The sequence below is a fragment of the Pyxicephalus adspersus genome, chromosome 2 (genome assembly GCF_032062135.1).
Source record: "Pyxicephalus adspersus chromosome 2, UCB_Pads_2.0, whole genome shotgun sequence".
Classification (NCBI taxonomy): domain Eukaryota; kingdom Metazoa; phylum Chordata; class Amphibia; order Anura; family Pyxicephalidae; genus Pyxicephalus; species Pyxicephalus adspersus.
In genome coordinates, this window is record NC_092859.1 from 146,735,831 (window position 1) to 146,762,362 (window position 26,532).

At 36.0% G+C, this 26,532-nt stretch overlaps 1 protein-coding gene across 1 annotated transcript in view; it reads left to right on the plus strand.

The window, feature by feature from the left end:
- Positions 1–26,278, plus strand: part of ACAN (aggrecan) — a 74,394-nt gene extending 48,116 nt beyond the window's left edge. The window contains exons 14-20 of the mRNA XM_072402712.1: positions 924–1,037; positions 6,947–7,060; positions 12,241–12,399; positions 15,517–15,599; positions 17,933–18,077; positions 21,171–21,353; positions 23,981–26,278. Of these exons, the coding sequence (XP_072258813.1) occupies positions 924–1,037; positions 6,947–7,060; positions 12,241–12,399; positions 15,517–15,599; positions 17,933–18,077; positions 21,171–21,353; positions 23,981–24,060 (878 nt within the window). The 3' untranslated portion in view covers positions 24,061–26,278. The remainder of the gene's footprint in view (positions 1–923; positions 1,038–6,946; positions 7,061–12,240; positions 12,400–15,516; positions 15,600–17,932; positions 18,078–21,170; positions 21,354–23,980) is intronic.
- Positions 26,279–26,532: the final 254 nt, after the last annotated feature.

The window sequence follows — 26,532 nt, forward strand, 5'->3', positions numbered from 1 at the left end:
TATAAAGGTATTTCTGCATGGCCCTGTAAAGACATTGGTTCTATGCTTCCATAGATCAACTTTTCATTGCAAGTTTATTGGTGTACTGGCTACTTCTTCAATTACCCTTTTATCAACATAAATACCTATCTGCTAACATACTTTAGTTCCAGAGCAGTGAATACACCCCTTTCTGATTTGAATAGGGCCATACACCAGGAATCTCTGATATACAGACACATTAAAGTTCTTGGGATCACAAATAGGCGCAGCCAGCTTGTAGACAAGGTCTACATAACAAAGTGGACTACGGATCTGGAAGTAAAGTTAGTTAAGATGAAAGGGGGATGCAGTATGGCTTAGAAGAGTTTGTTGAGTACTGGTGGTAGATCTAGTGAAAACAAAAAAAAATTTCAACTGTCCTTCAAAATAGCAATGCAGACAGCAACAAAGTTTTAGGGTTCCTACAGGCGTTCCCTGGGGATCCCAGAACTGTGGCTGATTGACCACATCTTTGATGGTGCCTACATATTTTGGCCAAATCCATGTTGAAGGGCCATCTGCATAACACTAATGATCTTTTGGGTTGTCTATAAGGATGGCATTCTAGGTCCATCTGTGGGGGGTTTTCTTTTTAATGGCCATATAAAAGGCTTTTTTACCAATGACCCCCAATGAATTGATTTTTATCAGAGGTTCCCTGAGATCTAAACATAATGTCAAGGTTTCCTCAGGGATAAAAATGTGGAGAAAATTTGATCTAGAGTATATAAAAAAATCTATTATACCAATTAAATCTTTCACTGAATAATAACATTAATTTACTATCTTGAAAAATATAATACCATTTTCCCTTTTTTGCCAAGATTGTTTTCCAACAAACAAATGTGATTTATTAATTTAAAGAAGGTGGGTAGAAACTAACCAGTTTCTGGTGACTGCAGGCATTGTCGGAACTTGTGCTGATATCCAATGTGGAGCCGGAACTTGTATAGAAAGAGACGGAAGGGTTCGTTGCCAGTGCCCACCAGGATATAAAGGAGACAGCTGTGATATAGGTAATTGCCATCCTTTTACTCTTTTGTCTTCACCAATTTACGGAACCTGTAAAATTCTTGGTATTTCAGAAAATAATGATAGGCATGAGAATCCATTGTGATGATTTTCATAGTTGATATACCACTGGGGATTTTACAAATAAAATGACAGTCATCAAGCCAATACAGCTTGTTACAGAAGAGGTTTTTATTTGTTTGACAATAGCGATTTGTCTGCTATTGATTGTTATAGTCAGAGAAACTTTAGAGTTATCTGAGCCCAAAAAACAAACATTTACAGCATACCCTGACTTATTTATCAATGTTGCAAAAAAAGTAATATCAAAAATACCCAAACTGTTTTAATCCCTAGCCTTAACCTTACTTTTAGGCTGATCCTAATACTTAACCTCTTCCCCCCATATTCAAAACCTAAACCTTAAAATTAATATTTAATTTAGCTTTTTTTAGAACAAACATCTATTGGTGCATCTACTCTTAATACCAGAACAGCAATACTAGCTATATTCCAGCAAGCAGTGTCTAGCAGGGTAGCGTTAGGTCCACAGCTCTATGTGAGCCACTCAATTGCCAACATCGCAGTGCTGGTTTCGAAAGAACCAGCTTTTGCCGATTTGTCAGCGGGTGGCAGTTACCGGTACCCAACCACCCACCGCCGTCCCCATCCAATCTCTATTGGGCTGCTGCAGGTAGATGCTACATGTAGGGTTTCCCCATGGCAGGGGTTCGGTAGGATGTGGAAATGGTAACCATACCACAACCTCTCTGCCAGTGTGAATGTAGCCTAACTGTAAAGAAATGTTGTGGGCAGTCAAGCTTTTTTTTTTTTCTTTTTTTGGTGGGGAGGAATTAAATTGACACCAACAGCTCAATACTGACAACATACTGGCTTGTGTCAATGTGGCAGGGGACCATACTACCAATGACCCTTCTACTATAGAAGCAATAGCTAACATACTGAGTTTGGCAAGCTGATATCTCTGCGGTAAGGGGAACAAACATTTAAAAACTTTAAAATGTTTTTTGCAAGTAAAAATGTTTTACAAAAAATAACTTTAAATTAATACTACCAAATTCAAGAGGCTCAATTCTCTAAACAGTAATAATAACTAGTTGTCATGACAATTGTTATTTTTCAAATTGAGGGCTACAAATAACAGTCACATATTGTAATTAAAATAATTTGTTTTATGCTAATAACACAAGCAGTATTGTGCATGCATAATTTGGTGAATGAAGTTCAATATTTGCATATACAATATTCAACCGGAACAATTTTGGATTTTTAGCTGCAAAGGTTGATCAGATCATTCCTAATGGTAATGTTATGTTGTACAAAGAGATTATAAGCTTTTCCCTATTTGGTGAGGTCAAAACATGCTCTACTAATGGGCCCTGAGATTCAGAAAGGAACATCAATGCCCAAAAATTCAGACAGCTTATCCTTCAGATATTCTGTACAGAATGCTTTTTGTGATTTTAATTTCTGTTATTATAAGTAGATAAGTAGACTTGGTTCTAATCATGTTTTTTTGATTGTCTATTTTACCATTGCAACACTGATTTATTTGCGAATTTCATATCTGACTTTTGTTATTTTAAACCTATTGCCATTTTATTTTCAGCTGACAAATCAACTAAAATATTTTTTTCGGATTGTAGAAAAATGAAAGGAATATGAAAGCAACATGAGCAATAATGTAGTAGCAGGAATATAACCTTAAATAAAATGATAACCTACTGCTTTACTACCTTAGAAACCAATTGTGTAACTTGGCGTATATGTCATACCAATGAGGGCGATCTTCCTATAATTACCATAAATTGGTTATCAGAAGTTGCATTCCTTTGAACAGAGTAACTGATTGCCACTTTACCTATCTGCAAATGCAACTTTATATTGGTGGTAGGTGACCTGCAGAATTTTATTGTGGCTGCTAACCACCAAGTGGCCACGATATGTACATATACAGTCCCGCTTCTGTTGGGAAAGTGGGACTGGCCCCAGTGTTCTACAGGCAACGCCACTAGCTCCATAGACCCTGCTTAGTCCCACCGAATTAGAGAATACTTACAAATATGCTGCAAAATCTGCAATCCAGGTGTTTCAAACCACCACTGATCCCCACTTTATAAAGTACCAATTATAATGATCGGGAAAGTAAGTTGCTAAAATGCTTTAAATACAAAAATGATAGTCACAACTAAAAATGGTGATCATTTTAGATGGGCAAGGGGCAACTGAAAATAGAGTTATTTGTGTACAAATATTCAATTTTTTTGTGAACAGCCTGTGTGCCTTTTATATAAATATAAATTTATATAAATATAAATATCTATGTAATCATTACCATTCAGTAGCTTTGGGTCCCCTTTAGGTCTCATTGGTAGGCAGAGCCATGGTGGATTGAAACAATCTCTGCTACTAGTGTTTCAAGCAGGTTTTCCAATTAGCTGTCTCTGATAAGACAATCGAAAGCATTGCCTGCAATCAGATTCTACCCAGACGTATTTTATTCCAATCGCCATTACCAAGAGGTATTTCAGAACTGACCAAATGTAAGTATATTAAAGTAGTTCAGGTGTAGAACAGGAACATTGTTCTAGGAATTTAATGTTATTTATTAGTTTTTTTGGTGAAACTGAAATGGGAAACGAATATTAATAAATCTCTTTTCATTTTATCTATTAAAAAGAGAAAGAAAAATAATTTCCCCCGAATCAACAATCAAAATGTTGCCTACCACAATGTATTGCACTACACCCCCCATAAAAATAAAGGGGGCATTTTTTTATTTACTATTTATTCACAGACCATTAGTATAACAGAATATTACAAACACGGGGAGAAAATACAAATTCTATGCAGATAATGATCCTGCTTCTGTTGGGTTGGGCGACTGAGCCCCAATGTTTCATAAAATTTGCTAATCGTATTAAACACTTTTCACGAAAGCAGCCATTATAGGGATTGTTAGATCAGCATAGTTTACTTTGTTTAGAACATCCAAGCATGGTTAAATTGATTGTTTTTATTTATGTCACCTAACCATTTTAAGAATTCCTTACTCTATAGCCAGAAGTTGGTCATTTATCATGCCGATTGTAATGCAAGGGCTTTGAAAACTGATGTTCGTAAAAATATATACTAAATTAAACTTTAAAAAAAAAAAAGTTGATTTTCAAACTTACGTAAAAAAGTATCCTAGTGCATTGGATACCTAAAATATACTCTGATTGTATTTTATTTGATTTCAGTGCTTGTTTTTCATGGTTCTCGTTGACTGGTGGTCCCCATTGATATTTAGTATCTAAAAGCACATCTGTTTTAATAGCAACGACTTAGGTTTCCAGTCTATATTCATGTGCCCAGGTATTTATGATTGAATGGTATTATGAAGAATGATTCTGATTAATGAAGGTAGACATTATATCTATATATTTGGCCGGGGAATATGAATAACTTGGGCCTGGTACACACATTTTAAGCAGTGCCATGCTTGGGACCTCCAAACAATGCAATATGAAACAGATTGGATTAGCTTGTGTAATCACGTTTTGAGATATTGGAATTTAATGAATGAGTTGGTAATGTTCAGAGCGCCATTTCTTCCAAACAGAAGCTATCTACAATGTCTTACATGAGACCCGGGAGATGTGGATGGGTGGAACTAGATCCAAACGATTTTTAGATACAACAATGCAAAGTGTAAGCTGTGTGTAGAGTACATTGGCTCTAATGAACCAGCTCAGTTGCTCGGGGGGACTAAAGACCATTGCTCTAAAGCAGTGTTTCCCGACTTTTTTACATGGGGGAACCATGGTCTTCAGGGAACCCCAGCAATAATTTCTATACCCACAGCTCACAGTACATTAGTGTGATGGTCAGTGGGAAGAATGTCTCTCTTGAAAAAAATGTCACCCGTAGAGATAGCCAAAAAGACCTTTTGTATCAGTTAAACTGACCTGAGAATCACAAATTGTCCATTGCTCAAGGAACCCATAGCAACCTCTGGTTAAGAAACAATTCTGTAGACTAGGGGTGCCCACACTTTTTTGGCTTGCAAGCTACTTTTAAAATGACCAAGTCAAAATTATCTACCAACAATAAAAACGTGGACTTAATAACTCCTGTGCGCAGTAAAGTTTTTTTTTGAAAGGCAGAGCTCCTCGATCTACTCGCATTGCCTTTGCGATCTACCGGTAGATCGCAATCCACCTTTTAGGCACCCTGCTCTAGAATGTATTTAAATTTTGATTCAAGGGGTACAACTGAAAAACTGCACCAAATTGTGCTATATAAGTTAATTTTATTGTTTGTTAGATTTTTATGATGAATTAAACTTTCTTGCCTTGTGGAGCTCTTTTTCTGCTATACCCCTTGGTTCTATAAAACATGATCCTGGAATAGACTTTTGGCAAAAATTGAACTGAAAACGGTTAAAAACGTGGGCAACATAAAATCCAACAATGCCATAACCTCTTTCAATTTTAAAAGAAATTATTGAGCACACATTAGTACCTTGTCTAAATGTTATGAACAAATACTTATTTTGTTATTAGGTTGTTCATATGTAATATGGTGAAATGTTCTTCTCCTGTTCTGTTTTTATTTCCTCTTCTCTAGGAATCATTAAAGACAACACAACTGGCCCATTAGGGGCAATGAAGCCTAAAAAGTCCTAATCTGCCTGTCAAAAGCTCCCATCATCCCCTGCTATTTGCCTTGCTTTAGCTAAATGCCTAATTCACCCTTAAGGCGTGCTTAAAACTTAATTGTTGCTAATTCAAAAATAAAAAGGAGAACAAGTTACTTGGTCAGCTGGCGTGCTTTCAGGACTGGTTCAAATTGCTACTGCTTGCTGTCAAACACAGAGCATGCTGGGCTAAAGAGCGTTAACCCTTAAGCCTTACAAAAATTGCGAAAGGCACAAAGAGTTTACTCAACTCTAATGTGATGCCACAATGCTGAGCGTGCATTTTTTTTAATATATGGCTCAAATGGTGAGCTCATCACCTGTGTAAATGTCATATATTTATTAGTATAGTGGCCTCACACCTTTTTTTTAACACACGATATATGCGTCAGAGGGTCAGTTATTACTCCTGGAAAAAAATGTGATATGTAAACTTCATTTTTTTCCAAATACACACATACATCCCATTTATGAAAAGTATGTGAATTAGTTACAATCCTTTTTGCTTGAAACAACACAATGTTGGTTGTGTAACACAAATTGTGTTTGTGAGCCTTTGGTTAATGAAAAATGTTCCTAGATAAATAGTTTCTACATAAAATATATAAAAAAATAATGAAAATATTTCTACATAATCAAGTGTTTGAATCTATTGAAAGGAATATTAATATTATTATTTAGTATTATAATTGATTAGTCCATAAAATAATGTTTGTTTGTTGTACATATGCGTTGCCATATGTGATACCAATACTTCTAAAAATATAATACATGAAGATATGTTAGGTTAGTTAGAAGTGCAGTTGAAAATTATTTTTATATTTTTCTTTGTAAGTTACATTTGTAACTCTTAAATGTAAAATTGCATATTGAAATATGCTGCTTTTATATTAAACTACAGTAAAAAATTTTTTGTTTTTCCAATTTTTTGAATTGGTTAAAACTTCAGTGTACTGGAGCAAATTGATAGACAAAACTACAATGAAATATTCAATACTTTCATTTAACCTTAGTGAATTCCTATGGACTGGCATCATGTACGGGACAGGCGCTATTAGCCTAACACTGTTCCAATGTCTTTTTGCTGACATACATATATCTACATTAGAAGCAGCATTTGAACAGCACAACTCAAGTAACCAGACGTGCTCTCCTTTTTTGTTGTTAGGTAGCAGTCCTAGGTCCTAATGGCAGAACCTTGATTTTTTACAGACATTGATGAATGCCTTCCAAGCCCTTGTGTGAATGGAGCTACCTGCGTTGATGGCATCGACTCATTCAAATGCTTATGCCTTCCCAGCTACGGAGGGGACCTATGTCAGATCGGTACGACCAATGTGGCTTGAGCTAATTTTACTAACAACTGCATCCCAAACAAATTAAATCGCCCCTCCTTCCAAAGCAAAGGGTAGTGAATGTTTCATGGTAGGCTGGGCCCTACCTGTGAGAGAAGAGTGAATAACCTGATTTTGTCTCTTTCAGTGTCTCTCCTTCTTCTTCTCCCAAAAATAATGTGATTTTTTTCAGATTACAGGATATAATTCTACATGACCTAAAGAAGTAAGAAAGTGTGTTGTATGTCTTGTCTTTTAAGGTTTTCTAACCAACTGCAGGTTCCTATAGAGTCAAGACATCTAAGCGTCAACCAACAATTTTTGGGAGCCAAAAAACAAAAGAATTTGGGGACTCTTTTGCTTTCCATTGAAAACACTGTTACTATTGGTTTTATTTATAAATCAGAGGATATTTGCTAACCCAACCTAGCATTCTGTTCATAATAATGCTGCCATGTTCCTGGATAGGAGTTGAGTTGGAATTCATATGATTAGGAGTCTGCCCTACTGGTTCATGTAAAATGTTTGTGAATGTTGTGCTGTATGGTTAATCACCCCTCTTCCCCACAAAGTTTTAAAAGGGCATTTCACTTTAATTAAAAAAAAAGAGACGCACTGCTTCTGTATACATGTTACGTCTTCGATGCAAACCTACAAAGTCAAGCCTAAAAGACTGGAGAGAATAGACTATCATATGAGAACCTGGAATGGATCTGATCCAAGATTGAAAATCCTGGCCATTGAATAGCAAATGATTTTTAGGGAAATCTATTCCAGCTTCACCCATGATAATCACACCCAGGTTCACTCATGATAATCACACCAAGGTTCTCCCATGATAATCTATGTTCTCCAGCCTTGAAGGTCTTTATTAATCAGACCTTGGAGCCTGATTTAATAAGGCTCTCCAAGACTGAAGAAGATAGACCATTATGTGAGATCCTGAATGACCCAGCAAACCTGGAATATATATGTTTCAAAATTAAAAATATTGGCCAATGAATAGCAAATGCTTTTTAAGAAATCTGTTTCAGGTTTGCTGGATCACCCATGTTCCCACAGGATAGGCCATCTTCTCCAGTTATGCAAATCTTTGATAAATCAGTCCATTGAGTAGGACACTGTCCACTTTGTAAGCTTCTTGTATCTGGACAATATATGTAGATAGAAGAGTTTGGAAAGCTTTAATAAATCTGACCCAATATTAGGATATAGCCCAGAATAGATGCTTCAGTAAGTATTAAAAAAATCAAATGCAGCTTACGTTTCACAATAAATACCTGCTCTTGATAAAAGAATTTGGTTACAGTCACATGACCAATTCTTTAGCATAAATCATGTGATCTGCCTATATTGAAGGGCGTTGATGTCAGTAAAGTTTTTAGGAAGAATTATTTAGTCTTTAGACCAGTGTTTCTCATGAAATAAATGTTATGTTTTTAGGGAAACTCTTCTATAAGTATTATATTCACAGCTCCCAGTATATTAGCATGGTGGTCAGTGGGAAGAATTCCTCTTACATTGCTGGTCATTGGGAAGATTGTCACCCTTACAGATAGCCAAAAAGATCATTGGTGTCACTTAAACTAACCCGAGAGTCACAAATTGCTCATTGCTCAAGGAACCCCAGAAACCTCTGAAGGAGTCCTTGTTGAGAAACATTGTTTTAGACTATGCTGCCTGGGAAAGCACCTCCACTGTGCAGTATCAAAAGTGCTGAAGCACTGCACTCCCTGTGTGCAATGTTAAATAATTATGTAACCTCCAAAGAATGACAGATAAGGTATGTGGAGCATCGACCACAATATTGCATATTATTGCATATTAGTATTACAAAGTACTTATTTAGCACTGACATATTACGCAGCGCTGTACAAAGTCAGTAGTCATGTCACTAGCTGTCCCTCAATGGAGCTCACAATCAAATGTCGCTACCATAGTCATATGTCATTACTACAGTCTAAGGACAATTTTGTGGGGAAGCCAATTAACCTAACTGTACGTTTTTGGCATGTTGGAGGAAACCAGAGTACCCAGGGGCAAACACGGGAAGAACCTGCAAACTCCATGCAGATAGTGTTCTGGTCGAGATTCAAATCTGGGACCTACCGCTGCAAAGTGCTAACCTCTGAGCCACTGTGCTGCATATTGTATGTGCCTACATGTCCACGTGTGACTTGTAAAACATAGTTAGCAGATAAACGAATGAATAGATGAATAAATTATTAAACATATAAAAAGAATAAATTAGCAAATTGATTATTTGGTTTAGGGCATTTTTTTCTCCATTAACGAAAGGCTGTTGTTACAGCTAAATAATAAAACAAGCTAAGAAAAAGCATGCTGTTTGTTTTAATTTAAAAACCATTCCCAAACTCTGCTTAATTAATACAAATAGGAACAGGTGTATTTACAATTTCGGGATGCATAAATAAAATCTGACTTCTTTTGGTTAGACAATGCGCTGGCAGGAAAATGCTCTTTTCTGTAAAATACAAAGGTCAGTGCTAATTTAGAGTACCTCAATATCTATTCATTCACTTATCTACTTTAAGCAAATGTCTTTTTAGCGGTCACAATACACCAGAGGTCAAAATGAATAAATTACTCTATGTTTTTTATTTTATTAAGCAATTTATGATGCACAGGGGTAACAGTCTTTAAAAAAAAGCTTCTTTTATTGTTAAATTAATTGTTGCATTCTTTCAACAAAATTGGCAGCATTTCAGATATTTGGCATGCTTTAATTTTACATTTTTTTATATTTAACCTACGACTCTTATGTCTGCCAAATACCTCTACATTAGCATTTTAAATTGCAGTGTTTTATACAAATTGCCATTCACTGCAACTTAAAAAATGAGGAAGTCTGACATATTTCATGCTTTGAAAACTCACCTGTGTTATATTGCGTGTACGTGAAGACGAAATAAGGTTGATTTACTAATGGGATGTCTACTGTTCACATAGCAAAAAAAAATTATCGCCTTGCAAAGAATATTTCACTTAAATAAGGCGAAGCTCTAGAGCAGGGATGCCCACACTTTGCTAGCGAGCTACTTTTAAAATAGCCAAGTCAAAATGATCTACCAACAAAAAAAACTTGGACCTAATAACTTCTGTGCACGGTAGAGGCAGGGCTCCACAATCTACTCGTGTTGCTTTTATGTTCTACCAGTAGATCGCCATCAACCTGTTGGGCAGCCCTGCTGTACTGATTTCAACCATCCAATTATTGATCCTGTTTCTTAGATATCTTTGCATGTAATTGGATATTCTTTGCCAAGTGAACTATCAACTCATTCCCTAAGTTAAGTGATTTATCCTTTGCAAGGTAATGATTTACCTTGGTGGGTGAACAGCCTGTATTTTTTTGTAAAATCCTTTGTAAATTGATTTCTGTAAATCATCCCAGATGAGTTTACAGTTTTTGGGGAAACATTTCCCTTTCTTAACCATCCTGTGTTTGAAAATTTAGATTAAAATTCTTAAAAAGCCCAGTTAAATTTTAAAAAGTTCCCAAATACACAATATTGTTTTTTAATGGTCCCCTTCATCCTTGTTAGCTAACTATAGATCCTGCTAGTGATGCTGTGAGTTTCAGTTTTCCTGTAGATCATATCATTCTGGCCCCTCACTGAAAATGTGGGTATTGATTTGTATCTCCCTGTTCTCCTTAGCAGTTTTGTCTTCATGGCAGCATCCCCCACCGTTGGTCGGGAGTGCTTCTGCTAAGAAATGACTGAGCCAAAAGTTCACCCCAACTAGCTCAATAGGCAGCAGACTACAAAGGATTGAGCAGGGGTTAGTACTAGTAAAACATCCACAAAAAGAGGAAAAGCCAGAAAAAGTCATTTGTCAACAAATAGCTAAATAAAAAGTATTTATATGGTGGTTCAAATGATTGTCAGAACAATGAGGAAGGATTTACGGGATGGCCTTTCTATTCACTTTAATGTTACAAACCTTTCAAACTTTTCTAGCACCTAAAATATTTATTAGTCATGTGTAGAGATAGTGAAAGTTATTGCCCCTTTTCTTTTCAGTATTGCATAAGTATTTCTTTTAGGCTTTATGACTCAAAGAGAGTTACATCAGCTTTTAAAAATTGGCTTTGAGCATTTTCTTCTTGTGTAATAAGTTACAAGTATCCCTAAAGAACAGAACATGTATGAGCTTTGCTACCATCTTTTAGGCTAGGAGATCCCCTTTGAAGCCCATTAAAGTTTTTTATTTATCTTGCCCTCAATACCTAATGCCATAGTAAATCTTACAGTTGCTATGAAACTCAAACGAAAGGGGATAGGGGACATATTGTTTCTATCCATTAGACCCCACCTAGCTGTGAACTGTGTTTTACAAATGTTCAAGTCACCTAAAATCAAGCTTAGATTTAAAGGTGGTATAATAACTTATTATAGATGCAGTCAGTGCTTTACAGATAAACCTTCTGCCCCTTACCTAAGAAAACTTGTGTTTCAGCATGAAGATATTTTTTCATCTCCGCAGAACCAATTCTATTTTGTGTTAAATCCTACTATAAATTATTACACACTATTACTGTGTGAATACTGTGTAATAATATAAATAGAATATCATTAAGTAATGAGATACCAAATTAGAAAAACATTGCAAAAACTGAAATATTCCATGCTTCTTGATATCCTGAAGTTCCATCGTCATTATCATTCAGATCCTTATTAACACATCATCCTTGAATTGTATAATTTAATAAATACTGCTTGAATGATGGGATCATGGTGTATGTGTTTGCAAATATATTCTGTGAAGGTCTGCCCATTCAACACATCAATAGAAACTCTGTTCAGATAGTATCCATCATTGAGGACAATGCTTATATTATCTGATACCAAAGACGTTGCTTGGTAGATTTTTGATTCAATGGAGGAACCTGCAGTTGAAATCTCTTTTCTTTGACTTTTGTCTTGAATCCCTGTGTGTCTGAGTGAGGTCATCTGACTCTTCTAATTACTGAGCATTTTCAGGTAAAAGACACCTTCTAACTTTGTCTCTGTTACTTAGATGTTACTGAAATTTTGCTTTCTACAGGTTCTGAGTTCTGGCTGCAGAAAGAAGTTTCATGGTGGTCACCCAGCCTTCAAGTTATAGACATTGTTCCCTCACTTAATTCTTTTCTCTTATATCCCCTAGATATTGAGGTATGTGATGAAGGCTGGACCAAATTTCAAGGACATTGCTACCAACACTTTTCAAACAGAGAAACCTGGATTGATGCAGAGAATACATGCAGAAGCCACCAGTCACATTTATCTAGTATCCTGTCACCTGAAGAACAAGAGTTCGTAAATGGTAAGCAATGAGTAGGAGCTTTCTTTTAAAGCTTTTTATTACATATGCATTAACCTAAAGCAGACCAATCAACAGGATTTTTACTTAACATAAAAGGGTAGACAAAGTTACCCTCTTTTTGGGAGGGGGAGGTAACACACTTTTTCCGAAAAAAAGGGCAGTGCTAAAGACAGAATGGGAGCGCAGACCCTCGTGGGACACACAAGTCACACATCCCAGTAGGCTCCTGGCTGCTCTGATCTCGGGCACACACGTAAGACACGTAGGCAGGAGAATCAGAAAATAAGAAAAAAGATGGTGACGCTTACTCCATGCCATGACAAACTTGGATGCCTGGACAGCACGGGACTCGATCTAGGAAACCTTCGGAGGGATTGACCGATATGTGGAAGTTTTTCTAGTTTACTTCTGCTTTAATTTTACATCAACAGCATGGATTTTGTTAGATTTGAAGATTTAGGGCCTGCAAATGATTGTTGGCCAATATACCTGGAACATATAGGGGTCTATATTTTAAAGCAGCAGAGTGGACATTCATTAAAATATTCTCTTTTGGAGAATTGTCACTGCCATTGAAAACACATGGATTTGGAAGATTCTCCACCAGAGAATGTTTCAGTGAATGTCATACTTACCACTTTATAAAAAGACTCCAAAATTAAGCTTTAAAGTGCATCTTGATCTGTATCTATATATGGAAGCAAACTGCTTGCATGCCAATGATGTTTTATTTGTATTATCATTAGTGGTAGGCAAGAAAGGTTACATAACACTTATTTGGTTAGGCAACAAAAATGCCCAGTGGCTTCTGTATTTTATATTCCAAAATAAGGCAAACAGTCATTAAACATGTCCTGATTTGGTTCCCAACATCAACAAATCCAATTTGTTCCAAAAATCACATAGTATATTTCCCTTAAACCTACCATTCCCATTACATTTTAAATAACAACCAATAACCAGTGTCAGCAATTTGAAAGCCAATATGTACATGCTTTTTAAATCCTATTTTAGGGCATACCTGATTTTTGCCCACACCACCTTCTGATGCGTTTTTAACCCATCCCATACCTTAAAAACAAAGTGAAACAAAATATACTCACTGAAATCATCCATCTGGGTGACATGCCCACAGTATTTATGGGTGTAGGGGGAAAGGAGAACAGATGCCCATTGCTACAGAAGTGACCTTGTAGTGCAGTTACCGAAAGTCATCTTGCAAGCTTGTCTGCTTTTCTAGATCCTGAGAGAACCCTACTGCTGGACGATCAGTTGAAATTGTTCACGTCATCCAGACTGTGATGTGTGGACATTAGTAAAATAGGTCAAAATAGATTTTGATTTTTATGCAAGTGTTCTGCTAGAGAGGAATGTGAAGGAGGAGATGAGAGTTCAGCTTTAAATACTTTATAAGATATAAAATTGAAAAATGAGTCTGAAAGTGGAATACAAACAGTGCCTTAAACTAAAGAAATCTGTTGAGTCTATTGGGAAATGCTGTAAAACACATCCTGCACCGGAATGGTGATCTGGCACAAGTGCTTGGCATAGGACTTTAATCCTGTTGAGGAAACATAAATGCTCAGTATTATTTTACCATATTGTTCACCTTGGCTACCTAACTTCATCTTAATTATTAGATCCAAAATATCTATTTATAAAGTAATGAATCTTACATTCATCAAACATTCTTTGATAGAGAGTATGCCAGGTACATGTATTTTTTAATGGCAATAAGTGATTATCCACCAAAGAATGCATGGGGAATATCAGATTGCTTTTTAAATAGAGCCCAATGGTTTTAAAACTACAAAACACATAATTGTATTACAAATTTATTTTTAAAACGTATCTGTTTTATTGAACCATAATTAAAGAGAATACAATTAAAACATTGTTAACAATCCACAATCAGTGTTGAGAAATGTTGACCTATAAAAGGTGACGCGTTTCATGGAAAAGCCCGCTTCATCAGACCACAGGTCACAAGTCTCATTACACTGTATAACAATAATCAAAGGTTGCTGTTCATATTGCCAAAGATATCTAACATCTAATTTCCTGGGCTAGTGGATTATGATTCCTCAATATTGAAGATAGGTATTCCCTATTAGGAACAGTATACCACTGGGAACCTAAAAGAAATATATATCAGGTAAACTTTATTAAAGTATTGCCAACCCAAATATATGCTTATACATTCATTTAAGAACAATAATTAAATAAATAGGCTTAACCCTTTCCTAAAACTAGTTTATAAATAAAATTTACATGAATTAGCTTACCCATTATAAAATAATTTCCAGTTTAAGAAATCATCAATATATAGTTTTCAAAATTCTTACATCAATGGTAACACATAACTTTAAAGCAGAATTATATTAAAAAAAAGTTCCACTCTGCTCTTAAAGAATTGCCACAATATTAGTACGTCTAGGAACAAAATCCTTTTTTAAATAACAATTATCTTAATGGTTAAACTTACTTAGTTTCATTATCTCAAAAGGCCAAGATGGGAGTGCACAAGACTTTTTTTTATTTTTTTTTTTAAATTTTATATTTAATTTTTTATTTTTTTGAAATGGAGAAAGAAGATGGTAAGCTTCTAATTGCAGCACAAACAAAATAGGAAGACTGCCAGTGAAAGATCAAATAGTATCAAGCACAGCATGCTTTATTTCCTACATATATAGCTCTCCCTCTGAACAGAGTGTGACCTAACCGTGCATTATGGTTCCTTTCACCACTTACCTTGCTGTGTAGTAGGGGGCAATAGTTTTTTTTAACATTACTTTGGGACACAGGCAGGTAGGATACTAAATGGGCAATAAGGATTTGGAAGACAAGTTTTTATTTTATGATATGCCAGTCTTGTATTTTAACAATAATTCCAAGATAATATTCTATTGTACTTCAAATGTAAAATGGTATTTGTGACTTCATAGAAAGCAATTAAACATATGGGGATATTTTAATGAATGATTTTTTTGGATATGTTTTTTTCCCTAGTTGTTGAACTTGATGGACTTATGTCTTTTTTTCAACCTAACTATGTAACTATGAAATATCTGTGTATCTATATCAATGCATTTATTAACACAATGCAATAAATAACAGGAAATGCACAAGATTATCAGTGGATTGGATTAAATGACAAAACTGTTGAGAATGACTTCCGCTGGTCTGATGCCAGTCCCTTGGTAAGTGTCTTCAACTTATAAATGTTATAAATGTTTTAGATATTTTGAATACCATTATAAAAAATCACTATAAAACAGCAAAAAACATAAATAACATATCACAAAGTACACAAGGATAAATATTCCAATAAGCAATAAAGCTGTGATGTTTTAGAATTTTCAGAGTTTTCAGATTTTGCAGAATAAGGACTGAGGATCAAACCCAATTCAAAGTCATCTAGTCCTTCCTTTCATTGTAGGCCAAGGAAATGATAAAAGTAGACATTGGTAATGATCATTAGGATTTTGACTTTAGGATAAGTACATGCCCCACTTAAAACCGGTATTTAGATAGTTGTCCACTGTTTGAATGGGCCTGGTTTATTAAAGCTCCTCGGGACTGGAGAAAATACACTATTATGGGAGAACCTGGGCGATCCAGCAAACCAGGAATGGATTCAGTTCGATGAGCTTTATTAAACCAGGTAATAAACCAGGTAGTGGTGACCTTCTTTCTGTAAAACTGCTAAGCGAACAGACACCTGCTTCATTTAGGAAAAAAAGTTAATATAAGTTAAAAACTTAAAAAAATCTAATAATTAAATTTTTACAAACATTTAAGTTGATTTGCTTTTTTATGTTTGCGTAAGCTTAAAATCCAACCAATCAGAAATCAACATTTATTAATATAATTTTTTATCATTATTTTTCATGCCTCTTGCACCATGTTATGAGCTTTTTCATTTAAGTTTTCAATTAACTTTGTTTTATGATGAACAAGCCTGTTTCTGTGTTCTAGAAAAACACCGGGGACAGGGACATTCTTTGTAAATTGCAATTTACACAGAAGTAGACGGCCTGCCCCCTCCCAAGCATGCCAATGTTATGTCTCCATATCATGACTTTCAAAAACAAACATTTCAATATAGACCTCTGTTTCAAAAGCAGTAAAACGTTCACATGTAAAATGATATCAGAAGGAATCTCAGGATACTTGGATCATTCCCTGCTTACCACAAACTCAAATTTGTGGACTTTTCCTTTTAATTAAACAGTTTCCAATTTAATAAATGGCTTCTGTTTTTCCAGATATTATTATTAATTATAAATGCACAGGAAATCCTTGTGTTTTCTTTTCCCTGCTTGGGGCTCACACAGCAATAAGCAAAGACATTAAAAAAAAAAATTGAAAAAATTAATTTAGGTAATTATGGTATATTTGTACCATGTCCAAATAAATATAATTACACATGTATACATTTTTTCACATAAATGGATCTTAAGGGCATCGTCTATCTACATAAATTTAACTTTAATTCAATAAAATAAGTAATAATATGGGCAATACGGTGTCTCAGAGGTTAGCACTCTGGCCTTTGCAGCGCTGGGTCCCAGGTTCGTACCCCAGCCAAGACACTATCTGCATGGAGTTTGCAGGTTCTCTGTGGGTTTCCTCTGGGTACTCCGGTCTCCTCCCACATGCCAAAAACATGCATTAAAGTTAATTGGCTTTCCCTCAAAAATTGACCTTGGACTACATTATTGACATATGACTTTGGTAGGGACATTAGATTGTGAGGCCCTTTGAGGGACAGTTAGTATCATGACTATGGACTTTGTACAGCGCTGCATATTATGATGGAGCTATATAAATACTGTGTAATAATAATATTAATAAAGTCATAATTTATCCAAACATTAAAGACATGAGATGTATCTGTGACATTTTTATAAATATACTATCAAAAAATGTTGTAAATGTTATCTCAATTTCTACGCGTTTTACTATTCAGCTTCTTCTTTTAAACCATGATCGTCTTTGGGTCTAATGGTGAAGATGTTGAAATTATTCAAAGGTTTCTTTTGAGATCTTTAGTATTTCAGACATTTTGTTCATTAGCTCAGCATACAGGGCAATGTGGTACACATGTGTTACTGATATTGGCAAAGCATACTATTGTTAGTATGTTAAACTGTAGATTCCACTTTTCTGAATAAACATGAAGCTAGTCTCCAGAGAGCCATTGACATTAAAAAAAAAACTATATAATATACCCCATTAGTTAAGCACATCCTAAATATACCATTCTCCTGTACACAGAATTGGGCCCTTTACGCTCATGGTAAACTGGTAAAAGGTATGGAAGCAGTTAGGAATCACGTAATGCAAGCGTTGGCATGCTAATGCCTTGACTTACTGTGTGGTTTGCTGCTCCTGAAGGTAGAGCAGCACTTTGTTGCATAGTTGTACAAGAATCATGTAATGTATTCATTTATTATAATATATAACAGGAACAAGAACAACCGTAATACATTCCCACATACTAAAATGTAACTTTGTTTTTGACTTCTAGCAATATGAAAACTGGAGGCCAAACCAGCCAGACAATTTCTTTGCCACAGGGGAAGACTGTGTTGTGATGATTTGGCACGAGAGAGGAGAATGGAATGACGTGCCTTGCAATTACCATCTGCCCTTTACATGCAAAAAAGGAACAGGTAATTTACTAAATATTGGGGCCCCAAAAGAAAAGTGGAGCATGGAGCTTGGTCAGGGCAACTAGTACTCCTTTACAAATCATGATTTAGTACCCCATTCTCCTTTGGTGTCCCCCCACCACCATTATTTATTCTTTAATATTGAGTATACATACCTTTTTGTAAGTAGTTATCAATCTTACCAATCATGGGTTCTTTTCCTACTCTTCTTCCTCCAACAGTCGAAAGGACTTAAACTAATACTGCACAGAGGGGCCCAGTGTTACCATCTTTGCAAATTTCTCTTGTGATTCTAGGGTCATCTGTGATCCTCTGAGTTCATTAAGTTCCCATTTTCCTTCCTGTCTTTATATTGGTGGGTTATTGGGTAACTCAAAATTAATGCTATACCCCATGACCTCTAGTTATTATCAGCTTTCCTCAAAATAAATTTTCATTAAGACTACTTACAGTGTGCAGGTGAACAAATGTCTGCAACAAACAATCATATTAATAGGGATTGAAGATCCCACAATTTTTCCACTGCCTAGATTTATTGTTAGATAGTTCTAGCAACTTGCCAGATGTCAGTTTTATAATGCTCATGGAGAAAAGACAGAATTGACTGATTCAAAGAGCCTTGGGTACTATGACTGTTGACATTGTTGTACTAGTCAGTCAACTGGTATAGGAAGGGGCAGCACCATACAAAAATGACCTAAGTTGAAATCCATAACTCCAACCCACCATACGCAATATGATTTTTGTTTGCAGTACATATGTTAGCCATCACCCTTAAGCTACGTACACACATGCAATGGTTCTCATCCAATAGTCGTCTCAGGGCTGAAATCGGACGAGAATCTTGTCTATGTACAGTGCTCCTCGTCCATCGTCAGAACTACGGTCCTGGCAGATCCACAGATGATGGACGACGAAGGATCCTAATGGAAATGAAGGGGAGAGAGGACAGCAGGCTGCCGCTCTGTTGTTCTCCCCCTCCCCTATCTATAGAGTAGAACAGTCCTGTATGTACAGCACTCGTTCATGCATCGTGCAGTCGTTTGTCATTGGAAAGGATCGATCCTTTCCATCGACAATTATTGCACATGTGCACCCAGCCGTACTGCCTGATGACTATACGTTGCCCCAATCCCTTTGATCCTTTTTGTTACCAAATTATGGTTAAATGGGGTTAAAATTGTGATGTGATCAGCTACATCCACCTTTGAAAAATACTTTACCTGCAGAAGATTTGAAAAACAAATTCACATGAAATTAGGGGAAATGAGAATTCTGCAAGCACTGTTTTAGAAGATATATAAGAATATTCCTCCACCTAACCTTCCTGGGACAGCAGTAATTCCTTTTTGACTTCTTCCCATGCTTCCCTTTATACAACTTCTAACAAAGAAGAAAGCATTTTGCCACTTTCAAAGGAAACAACTTGTTTTGCTGAAAGAAAATCCACTTGTACATTGTTGCTAAGCACTCGAGATTTGGCAAAGCAATGCCTAGGATACAAATATTCTGAGCAGAATATTCTGGGAAAGGTAATCAGGAGACATTGTATAGGTATTTACAAAAACTTTCATTAGAACTGCCGTTACTTATAAGGCACTACAAGATCTCTGACAGTCTTATAATTGTTGATTTTATCTTCAATTCCAAAGCAAAACTGCTGGAATGCCCATTAGCTTAGCAACGTTTAATCTTGCCAAACTTGATGTTTATGCCAAGCAAGAGCTTGTGGCCCTTTTTTTCCAAGGCATTATTTACAGTTCTAGAGCACACTGGAAAAAGTCACTCTGATTTATTTTTAATGCTGGTTTTAATAAAATGGGGCAAAATCCATTGTGTGTTTGTATATGAGTTTACGGTGTGTTGAGTACCAACATCAGTTTCCCATGTATCAAAGTTGTGATGCTTAGAGAATATAAATGTTTATGCCTGGCTGGCATATAAAGTACTACCTTACATTTATGAATGCAAAAAAACATTTGTTAAAGCCTAATTCCAGAATTTTAGTTATTTTTTAGGTTCTCCTTTGAGAATTTTTTTGTATTTATTGAGTAGTTTTTGCCTAATTTTTGGTCACTGTGACAACCACGCAAAAGATGGGGGTGGTGGATGACCCCAGAATGGGAAGGGTCAGTCAGTAATAAACTCTTTGGTAAAACTTCTAACCCATCCTCACTGTACTAAAGAAACATTTCTCAAAAGGAATACAGATAGCATTATGTGGGCAGCCCTTCAAAATATTGAGTACAGGTTGTTTCCAGTGAAGGAAGTTGTTAATGTTACGGCATACAGTACAAATACAAAATAAACAATCATGTACTTCTAACCTTTTGGCCATAAGTCGTGGAAGACCCTCCCCTGTTTCAGCATAAAAGCCAAAGCATACAAGACATACTTTGATGAGTTTGGGTATGAAAGGACTCAAAAAGCCTACACACAAATCTAACCTCTACCCAACTGAAAACATTGAGAATGAACTGGAATGTAAATCACGGGCTAGGTCTTCTTTTACAACATCAGTACCCAACCTCACAAATGATCTCTTGGTTAAAAGAGCACAATTTGCTACATATACCCTACATAGTCCGCCAATAATAAAAACTCCTATAGCAGCTCCATATTTGTGACCATAGGTTTGAAATGGGATGTCCTACAACTCATATACTTTAACTATCATGGCCAATTGTTTACAATCTATTGACCATATGGTGAATTATATGATATTATAAAATAATATATTATAGTATATCATAATATATATATTATATAATATTATTTATTATAATATATATATTATGTTAATATTATATGTTTTGGCTCCAATATAGTGTAGCTGAATGTGTCAGACAATTCTGATAAGTGGACCATGATGTGTGGATTTTTTTATATTTCCTTGGAGGTGTTTATATCCTTGATAAGAAATAAGGAGATGCAGGCTCCAGGATTTATTAGGAAAATGATGAACTGTTAGAACCTAAAAATAAGTAAACAGTTGACCTAAGGACAAAAGTTTTAGTGTGTTATACTTAAATTATTTATTTGTACCAACCTGTGAAATCTCTGGAAATCTAAACACTCATTCTTCTGGTCTAGTGGCTTGTGGAGATCCTCCAGCATTAGAGAATGCATACACACTAGGAAGAACGAGAGAACGATATGAAATTGGCTCACTAGTCCGATATCAGTGTAACCAAGGATATTTACAGCGCCATGTTCCTATAATCCGGTGCCTATCAAGTGGGCAATGGGAAGAGCCAAGGATACAGTGCATAAATCGTAAGTTTTATTACTGAGATTATGCTTTCCACACTTTTGGTCTATTGTTCCGAGCTGTTTACTGATTTCTGGCAGAATGCTTATGTCTACACCTATTATAAACTCCTGTGTTTCCATAAACTTAATTAGCACAGTGAAAACCGCTAATTCACAGTTCTGGCACAGATCCTAATGATTCAGTTATTATTTTTGCTAATAGTAGGCTGTGAAAACCAAAGTCAAACACTGTTATTTATATATTAGCTTTTTTTAGCTTGTATGCTCGATGCATCTAACATATTGTTTTTATATTGTACATAGCTGGTAAATGCATATATTTATTTACAAAATAATCATATGGTTTGCACGAAAATAATCTATATTTTAAGCAGTCAGAGTATTATGTTTGAAACAAAAGAAACCATAGGTTGAGTCCATCAACAGTATGGTAAGAAGAAAGCTAATTAATCGCTCTCATTTTGTCAGCGGGGCAAAGCGAGTTCATGCAAGTTTTACCATTATTCACAAATTACCAGATAATTTCTCCCTAGTGTACCCTGTGCGCCTTTAGGGCCACTTTTATGTAAAGGATGATTTGAAGTAGGAATACTATGAATTAAGGTTGCAAGTGACTTAATTGCCCAGTAACCATTGTAATTTCTTGATTCATCATCAACCAATTACCATAGCAGGTACTGAAGCATGGGCAGGTTGCCATACCCTGGCAGATTGTAAATGTATAGAGTGCAATAACTTGAGGATACACAGAAGCTTGTTTTTGCTGTACATAGAAGTTAGTTATATTATAAATAGTGTGCACCCAATATTGGGAATGGTATGCTTTGAAATGTAGTGAAGAATGATCAAACAGGGGAAAAAGAGGGTTAACAGTAGGTAAAAAAAACAAAGAAGAGAGTGGGTATAGCTGGAAGTGGGAAAATCTCGGGAAGCTAGAATGGGCATGGATGAAACTATAGGAAAATGGTGTGAGGGAAGGCAATAGGCATGCGGAGGAGAATGGTCACATAGGGGAGAAAGGGTTGGGATAATCATCTATAATAGCTATCTAGTAAGCTTGTACTTGTAAAGATAAAAAAATAATATTTACCTCTTCTTTTGCCTATGCCAATGCTACTAATCACTGTTCCATCCCTAAAAAGTCCCTCTTAGTCTGCTGGTTAAGAAACACTTGCAGATCTCCTGGGTGCTGTATGATTGTTCATGCATTTTTTCCATGCTTGGATTTGTATTTCCATGTTTTGTCTGCTTCTGTATTATGTAACTGATCCATCCGGGATAGACATAAAATGAATGGTCACATATCTGGTATGATAGGTAGGTATGGGCTAAACAGTGGGTGAATAAGCAAGTAACAGAGGGGGCATAGCTGAAAGTGAGAAGATTCCAGGGACCAAGGCTGGACATGGATGAATTTTTAGGAAAATGGTGCAAGAGAGGACTATAGGCATGCATGGTAGTGGAGAAAAATTGTCATAAAGGGGGGCAAGAGATCATTAAAAAATGGCTGAAAAATAGTACAGCACCCAGGTGTTGCTTTTCCCCACGGATTTCGAGGGACTTTTTTTTTTGCATGGGAGCAGTGATCAATTTTCATTGTTTTTTATTATTTAAATTTAATTATAGTTCATGCCTACATGGTAGTTGCTATCACCAATCTGCTTTTCTACTTCAGCCTCGCTGTCCAGCTGGTCCTATGATTTCAATGCTTTCACTAACCCATTGAAAGCATGGGTTTCACAGGGACAGTTATGTTTTTGTGTCTGAAATTTATCCGTAGTCCTTTAACCTTCATGCTGTCCTGGACAGGAATAGGTAAAAATAAATTGCCTTGCTTTGTTACAACTTAATAGAATAGAATCTGCAGTGGTAACTTTGGCTATATCTCTAACAGGGTAAGGATTATCCTAATGTGAACAGGTGGGTATAGCTGAAAGTGAGAAGATTCCAAGAACCAAGGCTGGGCAAGGGGATGGTGCAAGGAAGGAAAATGGTGCAAGAAAGGACTATAGGCATGCATGGAAGTGGAGAAGAATTGTCACAAAAGGGGGCAAGGGAGCATAAAAAATGGCTGAACAATAGTTTAGCACCCAGGTGTTCCTTTTCCCTACAGAGTTTCAGCAATTTTTTCATTACAGGTAGCTACCTATCACCAATCTGCTTTTCTAATTCAGCTGTCCAGCTAGTCCTAACCCATTTAAAGCCTGCAGCAAATAATCTTGCAAATTCAGGAGTTTACCACATTTTCTGGAAAAAATACCAACATTATGATCTCTTTCCTAGCATTATGGTTGGTCTGAACTACATGCTTTTTGTGAGTTAGGAAAGAATTAAATGACCATGCCATCCAGGCAACCAGCATTTTCACTATGTACAGCAATGGAAGCACACAATTTTTCTTTCAAAGAAATGAAGAAATGTAGTAATCCAATAAACAGGAGCACACATTTTCTCTTGAATTAAATTTTTATTTATAGAATGTACTAGAAATGTATTTTTATGTTAATCTTCTGAAAGTGATTTTCAGTGACCAATTCTAACACAGCAATAGCAAATCCTTATTCCATAAAACCTTTTGCTCATGAGTGTTTTCTTTTTCTTTATTTTTCTCTGTATTTAATTCCCTGCAGCTTCCACTTACAGACACAAGAGAAGCCCCAGAAGTCGATCGAAAACCATTGGCAGAGATGCACAAAAAAAGGCCCATTAAAAGAAAACTGACAAAAAAAATATTGTAAAGAACATTTATATTAGCAATGTCAATTTGTTTTTGTTTTGTCATGTAAGGAGTTTATATTGAAGAAAAAGCCAAGTTGTATATAAAAAAAGCACCAAAGCAAATTAGGTTTAAGCATTTTTACTAATGGTCAAAGAAGTGCCTTTGTCAGGAACCCTGTTGTGCCTTTCATAATGGAGGGTGGAAAAGAGCTGATTGGATATAAAAAGGCTACGTGAGGCCGCAAAGACTATTTTTCCCCAATGTTTTAAATATAATGTGACAATAATGTGATATTTTTATTATTTAAGCTCCAGGCTGGCCGAATTTAATGAAGTAATATAAATATATTAAAAGTTACAAATACATTGCACATCAAGGACCTTAAATAAAGGAGAAAAAAAATTGTGAACATTTGCTGAATGTATCTCAAATGTGAGAGGACAAAGGGGTGGGGTGGTTGAGAGATTGATGAGACAGGATCTGTCCACGTGTGCTTTTGAATGGCATGTAAAATCATATAAAGCACTTTTTTGTATATTGTTTCATATATATGCTACAATATGCAATGATGCATAGCCGTCTCCCACCACACTCATCACCCATAGTTTACTTATGTCACTTTCAGTAAGCCTTTGCTATGAGTGGTTGTCAGAGATCTGCATGGGCAGGCCCATACCTCCCAACAGTTCCAATTTGGCAGGGCTGTGCCAAAAAAGTGAAAACAAATATGGTCAAAATTTTTTTGGTGTGGCTTAAAATGTTGCCATTTTAGACAGTAAATTATTGGGGGATATGTATAGGGCACATACCCTAGAAATAATTGCCATAGATGTAGGCTTATAATCAAGACCATGCTTGACTTTGATTTTGATACCACAGGTTAGAGGTGCACAACATGTAGGTTGGAACCCCAACGGAAGTCCCATTATCTCCTTTTTTTAGTAAGACTTTCTTATAGTTTTAGTATCCTGGAAGTGTAACAAGAGCATGACACTTCGGGGTCCTCAAGAAATGGGGTTCCAGATTTAAAAATGTTGAGCATCACTGCCATAGATAAAACAGTCATGCTTATTCGTGGTTCTATGCTGCTCATGGAAAAAAGTTCACTTCATATGTTTAATATGCTCTGGAATATTTGCACACATCTTATATACTAATACTGCACTTAAGTATCATTGCACTTAACTATCCTTAGGCATAATGGACCTTCTTTCATATGTTTAGCTTAAACAATAATCTTCATTTGGAAGCATTGGTCTTCCTTGTGGTTTTTAGTTGGACATGTCAGTGTCTTCTTTCATATCCTATACTTTCATTGATAATCTATAGCAAATACATGCTTATTCTGATATGCCTGCAAAATATTGGTACTGTTGGGTAAGGCTTGGGAAGCCCTGTTACGTTTAATGATATAAGACCACTGGGGCACACTGTGGATTTGTTAGGGATGCAATGCAAGACCCAGACAGCAGAGGTCCCCAATGCAGAAATCATAAATGGGCCCCTTCAACATTATAGGTCCCAGTGCAGGTTCACTGTCTGTGCTTTCAGTAGTTCCACCCCTGCTTAAAAGCTATGTTTTTGTGTCTGATATTTATCAGTAGTCTTGTAACCTTCATGCTGTCCTGGACAGCAATAGTTAAAAATAAATTGCCTTGCTTTGTTACAACTTAATAGGATCGAATCTGCAGTGGGGACTTCTATGGCTATATCTCTAACAGGGTGAGGACTATCCTAATGTGGACAGGTTATCTGTAAATATAATCAGACAATCCTCCATAACCCTGATTTCCCCTGCATTCCAGCTGCACCTGTGTCTGTGTAACTGAACCCTAGTGCCTCCCATAGTAGGACTGAGACATTTTGCTTCCATTGCCCTCACCTGCTCACCGGGGACCGTGCAGCGCATGGCGTTTCCGTTCACCTATTTATATGAATTTAAAAAAAACTTAATGTTATTAAAAAAATTTGGATTACCAATTTGTTCTATTTTTATTTAAATGGGAGTTGCAATATTCTTCTGGAATTCTGGAGGAGCCTCTGTGTGTAATGTCCTGTAAAACATTTCCTATTATTATTTTTTTTTTTGTAAAAAGCAAAACAGATATTTTATAAAACATGTGCATAGAGAGAAGACAGAGAAAAAATTGTTTTAACATTGGAAAAAGGAAAATCATTGTGAAATGTGTTTAATAAATTGCAAAACCTGTTGTATTTTATGTTTACTGGGTTTGCAGTGAAATATTGTTGACCGTTGTGCGGCTATGTGACAGCAGTCAGAGGTGTGTGAGTACTTGGTGGATATTGATGTGTGAGTTACAGACTTTGGTACAAAGATCCAGTGTTTTTCACTGTGCTCAAGTCTGTTTTGCAAGCAAAGGTGCTGTTTGTTCATTTACAGCCTTCTACGGCTCCGTGGAAGGTGTCTGTTTCCCAAAAATATTCTGTTTAACTTTGGCTTCT